The following is a 6,132-nucleotide window of genomic DNA, read 5'->3' as shown; positions in this document are numbered from 1 at the left end:
AATGGCATATTTCTAACACATGTTCTTCTACAGTGGTAGAAACACAATGGATTATTCAGAAATATATATTAAAAACAGATTTATGAATTATACAAATTATTGTAAACTGTAAAGAACGTGTTAAAATGTAAAAAGTATTATTTTAAAAACTGTAGAATGAATATTCAAAGGTGTAGAGAGAGCATACATAGTTATTTGTCTAAAAAAGTGCATTCATCGTAAAACGTTTAAAGAACATCTTTTGAGAAAAGGTGTCAGAAAATCTGAAAAGAATATTGCTATATTCCTTTTCAAATCATGTATGCAATATTTGAAAATAATGTTAACCTTTCAGAAAATGATATATAGCTTTCGTTATGAAAGTAGAGTGCAAGAAGAATTATAGGCAACATTTTTTCAAGAAGTGAAGACAAATGTTAACATTTGTGATTAGCAATTAAAAAAGATCAAAACACATTACTTAAGCAAAGCACACTACCGCATTTTTAAAATAGTATAGTTTTTTTAATGAGCAAATATTTATTTTAAAGTGTACAAAATTCTTTTTAAAAAGTGATTACAAGTCTTTTGAAAAAAAGGATAGTGATTTTTTTATGAGCTCACAATGTTGTTTAAACCACAGAGAGAAATGTCCAAAAGTGTTCTGAATACTTTAAATAAAATTGCACAGAAATTGCTTTAAAATTAACTGAAATGCATTCAAACAGTGCATAGAGACATTTCAAAAATCATCCACAAATATTTCCGAAAAGTACAGGAAATTATTTACAGTACCAATAAAAGTATCATTAGATGTTTGCAGAAACATGTTTTAAAAGTGCAGGCAAGCATTAAAAAGTGAATAGAATTATTTACAGAGAAACACAATACCATATATGCTTTAAAAACGGTGCACAGAATCATTTACAAAAAATGCAGGAATACTATTCGAATGGTGAGCCAAATTCCATTTTCAAAACTACATCAAATTACCAAAGAGTAGTAGGTGTGTCTTTCAACAACAGTCTCCATTTTGTGCCACTGCGTCACCGTGGAGTAGAAGGGATAGAGGAAAGCATAAAAAACGTGCCTGTACACTGCCAGACGATATCAGTTCTTGGACAAGACCTAGACATCTGAGTGTACTTGTTGTGGAAGACAGACTGTTTCAAGGTGATGGGTTCAGGTCTACCTCTGTTGGGTTGGGCCTGGATCCCACAATGAAGGGTCCACGGTGCTCCTGTGGTTTTGGGAGAGTTGTTGACACGATGAATATGTGTGAGCACAGTCTCCTGAGGAACACATGCTAAATGACGGCTTCCAGGGTAGAGGCGGCACTCTCCACAGCTTGGATGGCGATGGTGAGATGCTTGTGCACTTCTTTCCACGCAGGTGAGGTGCACGGAGTGCTGCTAGCTTTAGCATATGCATCCGCCAGGCCAGGAAAAGTGTTGACACCAGAGTTTTTTGAGGCCCAGAGTACGTGACTGCAAGAGAAATAATGGCTGGAGTATCCACATTCGTGTCATCAGAAAAATCTCAATGCATCTTATTTTTTTAAGTCAATTGCACCTAGTTGAAATACAGAGATAGGTGCGAGAAAGTGGAATTCAGACTATAGCCGGAAATGCATGCCCTTCAACCATTGATTGAGATTAGGCGGGGGAACTATTTTAGAAGAAGTGATGTTTCTGAGGAGCTGTGGGCTTTAATGGGACAGAGGCATTTTATTTTGTGAGAGATTTGAAGAAGAGAATATGGTCGATTTAAGAGAGCTAATGAAAGCACCACGCTTTCAAGTGTTTATATAAGTGAGATACAATCATTTACCATGGCTTCTGTGCTAAACATAGAATGAACTGTAAAACATCACAAATGACTGAACTGCCTAAAGAAGAGTTACAAAAAGAAAGAAGCACCCATAGCTTCACTCCTCATATTATTTCTAATGGCAAAGAAGAACTCCAGTAAACAATGAACATTTCCAAATATGAGGAATCAGAATTATTGAGATCAAAGACAGTATAAACTGATTAGAGCTCCAACTGTGATTAGTTTTATGAAGGACTGGCTCATTCCTCCAGCTAAGTTCAAACCATGTGGGATGGAGGGACCCAGATAAATAGTGCATATTGACCCTAGTAAGCAGAGTTTTAAAATATAATGATTTATGATTAAAATGGTGGAAACATTATTAATATGATAATTTGATTCGGGTTCCTGACTTAATTGCTATATATGATTTTTTCCCAATTTTGTATTTTTCTTAGATTATAACATGCTTTCATTCTAATTTTTCTTTCAATTGCAATAGATGAACTGCTCTAATTAATGACTAAGCAAGACATGTTTGAATTTTTTTTTTAAAACATGTTGGAAATGTAATCAAAATGGTAGACAGACTTGCCCTACTAGTAATATTTTAGACTTTGAACGAAATGAGTGGCCTGCTGCAATTTTATGGCAGGACCGGAGGTTCTAATTATGATTCTCAATCTTTACTGCCAAATAAAAGAGCAGCCAATGAAAAAAAAGTAAACATTGATTAAACTACATGTATCATTAGACTTTGAACCACTCCTCCTAAAACCCATCAAAAGACAGTCATTAACCCTTACAAAACAGTGAGGCACCATCTTCCTGTCTCTTTCTTTGCTGCTCCGCAGTCAAGATAAGTGCTTCTCTATTTTCTACAAGTCTCAGTGATTACCTTGTTATGCAAATGCTTTCCCTTGCAGTGTAATGTGCTTGCAGCACTTGAACTTACTGTGTGTTTCGCTTTATTGACCTGTGTACTTAAGTTCCCCAGGCGCTCTGTGCCGATTCTCCACTCACTGCCGCTCCGCAGTTTACTCCTTTTCCACCCGGTACTGTGCGTGTTGCAGCGCTGTTTTCCCCCGTTTTAATTTTTATTCTTGTTTTATTCTTATTTATTTAATTTCTCTCTTGTAATTGCGCTGGGCGGCTGCACCTAGGCGGCTGGCAGGCCTTCAGTAGCGTGCCCTCGTTCAGCTGCATTGCTTGTGGCAGGCCCTCCTGGGAACGAGGTCGCGTAAGTAGTCCAATTGGGCTACACATGCGCACCTCTTCTGAAGAGTGCCAGAGAGTCTTTCTTTCGCTCAACAGATTCGATCGGATATCGCTGGAGTCGCCTCCCTGAGCTGTAACGATAGGGGCCCCATTTTGAAGAATCCAGTCAGCGGTGGTGGAGGCCTTTTTCTGTCTTTTTACATTTGTGTTTTAAAAATATTGTAGGGTGTACTGAAGCTATTTTTCTTGAAGGCTACAAATGAAATGCTCCCTGTCTAAGTCCTTCCTGTATAAGGTGGCGACCACAGGGGATTCTCTGCAACCAGCTTGCGTTCCTTCTTGACATCCAGTTTCTGTTATGAACAGGGCTGCAATAATTTGACTTCTCTTTGGGGATTTTGAGTGAGGTGCTTGTTCCCTCTCGTGATTATGTCTGACTATGAGGTATTTACCAGAGTCTAGCTGTTTATGGCCCTGAGGAAGATGAAGACTACTGGTATGATGAGGGCATGGAGGCAATTATAGATAAATATGTCCAGAGAGCGCAAGATAAGGCTCTCACCTCTGCACTTCAGCCCATATCCCAACGTTTGGACGAAATTGTTAGACAAGCCACCCCACCCTCCTCTGGGGAAACCCCTCCTTCTTCCCCACCATGGCCACACTCCAAGGTAAGTTCCAAAGTGACTCAAGGGGCCTTACCAGACCACGCTTACAGTGCAGGTTCACTTCCACCCCCACCCTTTCCCCAGGCTCCGATCACTGACACTGACACTGATACTTCTCCTCTCAAGATTCGCAGGTTCGCAAATGTTCCGGGAAGCACAAGCTCCATCTCTTCTGCCTTTGTGTCCCCTTTCACCTTTGACACTCCAGACATTGTTCACCCTCAGTCTTCCGATTGGACCATTGCTCCTGTGGTGGCCGATTATATGCAGTTGAACCTGCACAAAGGTTTTGACAAAGAGGTTCGGTCACTTTGCGGTCCAAATTCCACCGGCTTGACTTACCTCACAAGACTGCCCTCTCCACGGACATTGACATATCCATGCAGACCTTTCTTAAAACCACAATAAAGATCCAAGGAAGAGCATTGCTAGAGCACTAAGTGCATGCCAAGACAAACTCCTTGATGTTTCTGGCCCATTAGACAAAATCTTAGAGTTGGCCCTACAAGCCCAAGAGACAGGGGCTCCTGTTCACCCGGATGTGTTTACAGGTTGGACTCAGAAGGTAATATGCATCTTCGGCAGCACCAATTACACGTGGGTTTCAGAATGCCGCATGTCTGTGCTTCTTTCAATTGACCCACAATTGGTGGAACTGGCTACTGCAGAACCCCCTATCAGGATTCTCCCTCCTCTCATTTGTTCCCAACACGACAAGTCTTTTATAGACTCTGAACTTCAAGAACTTTTATCAAAACAGACAATTGCGCTGACGTCCCCTCACCCAAGGGGCTTCTGCAGCAACGTGTTTCTGATACAAAAGAAAGGTGGGAGTCAAAGGTTAGTGAATATGAAACATTTAATCGCTTTTGTGATTTACAGTCACTTCAAGATGGAGGGCATCCAGCTACTGAGGCTCTTCTTAGGGAATGAGATTGGATGGTTCGCCTTGATCTCAAGGATGCCTATCTATCAGTCACCATTTAGCCCTCTCATCATCGGTACCTGCAGTTCTGCTGGAAAGGCTTATGGTACAAGTACCAATCTCTCCCATTCGGCCTATCCTCGGCCTGAGGGCATTCACCAAACTTCTGAAGCCAGTGGTTGTCCGCTTAAGGGAGCTGGGAGGGTCTGCATGATCATCTATCTGGACGACATGCTCCTATTAACTCAAGACCACTCTCTTCCGCTAACTCATTTGTCTTGGACAATGTCACTTCTTCAAGACCTGGAAATTGTAATAAATATCAAAAAGTCCATGATTACTCCATCACAGCAAGTGGAATTCCTGGGTTTCAGGTGGATTCCCCCAAAGCGCAATTGCTTCTTCTGCCCTTGAAAATAAAGTCCATCAAGAGGGAACTGAGATTGACTCTGTCGAAACAGAAGGTGTCTTTGAGATCCCTGGTGACTACTTGCAACTGGGTTTCAGTTACGACCACCTGATTCCTTTGTCCACCGAAGCCCAGCAAGAACTTCAGTGTTGGCTCCTCTATATGGAGGACGTGAAATGGTAAAGCTATTTTGAGTCTCCCTAAACGTTGTTATCAAGTCAGACGACAGTTGTTGGTGATGGGGTGCACGTTGCATAGAATTTTCTACAGGCGGTCGTTGGTCAGCCGAAGAATTACAACTTCATATGAAATGCCTGGAACCCCTCTTTTGGCATAAAACCAGTCTCCGCATCAAGAGCAACTGTTGGGTTCTCCTGCGGATGGACAACATCTCAGCAGTTTGTTACATCAACCGCTTTGGGGTACGAGATCGCACCGGCTGGCCAACATATCCTGGGAATTCTGTAACTTCTGCCTTGCACAAAATATTACGGTTTTGGCAGAATTCCTCCCTAGCAAGGACAATCTAGTAGCAGATTGGAATTCCAGATTCCTGAGGGACTACAGTGACTGGAAACTCCATCCTCACATCTTTCAGGAGATGATATCTGCTTGGGTCCGTGTCAAGTGGACCTGTTGGCTTCCTGTCTCAATGCTCAACTGAAACGGTTCCACAGTTGGGGTCCGGATCCAATGGCTACGGGGATGGATGCCTTACTTCAATCTTGGAAGGATCAGGTGAATTATGCTTTCCCACCATTTTGCCATGATTCAGAGGGTGGCGGCTCAAGTCAGACGTCAATTGGCGACCCTGTTACTGGTCACCCCTCTGTAGAAGACACAATTGTCATTTTCTGACACTTTTGGAATTATATGTAGCTCTTTTGATTCTTTTGATTCTTTTTCCTATCTTCTCTCTTTTACTCCTGGACCCAGTGGGCTCGTCGCAGCATCTGATTCATCAAGCCCAGTTAACCCTCATGGTTTGGAAGATATCAGGAGACATGACCAGATTGTAGACCTTTCTGTGGCAGCTACCGAGTTTATACATCAAGCTTGGGCTCCTTCCACCTGTAAACAATACTCTTCTGCATGGAAACATTGGGTGGACTGATGGGAGG

At 41.9% G+C, this 6,132-nt stretch overlaps 1 protein-coding gene across 1 annotated transcript in view; it reads right to left on the bottom strand.

The window, feature by feature from the left end:
• Positions 1-482: 482 nt before the first annotated feature.
• The window catches only part of NAALADL1 (N-acetylated alpha-linked acidic dipeptidase like 1), a 246,209-nt gene continuing 240,559 nt past the window's right edge, over positions 483-6,132 (bottom strand). Inside the window, exon 19 of the mRNA XM_078660781.1 lies at positions 483-1,466. Within this exon, the coding sequence (XP_078516907.1) occupies positions 1,286-1,466 (181 nt within the window). The 3' untranslated portion in view covers positions 483-1,285. The remainder of the gene's footprint in view (positions 1,467-6,132) is intronic.

This window comes from Lissotriton helveticus, chromosome 9, assembly GCF_964261635.1.
Source record: "Lissotriton helveticus chromosome 9, aLisHel1.1, whole genome shotgun sequence".
Taxonomy (NCBI): Eukaryota; Metazoa; Chordata; class Amphibia; order Caudata; family Salamandridae; genus Lissotriton; species Lissotriton helveticus.
The sequence above is the reverse complement of the archived record's forward strand: the minus strand, read 5'-3'. Positions and strand labels throughout refer to the sequence as shown.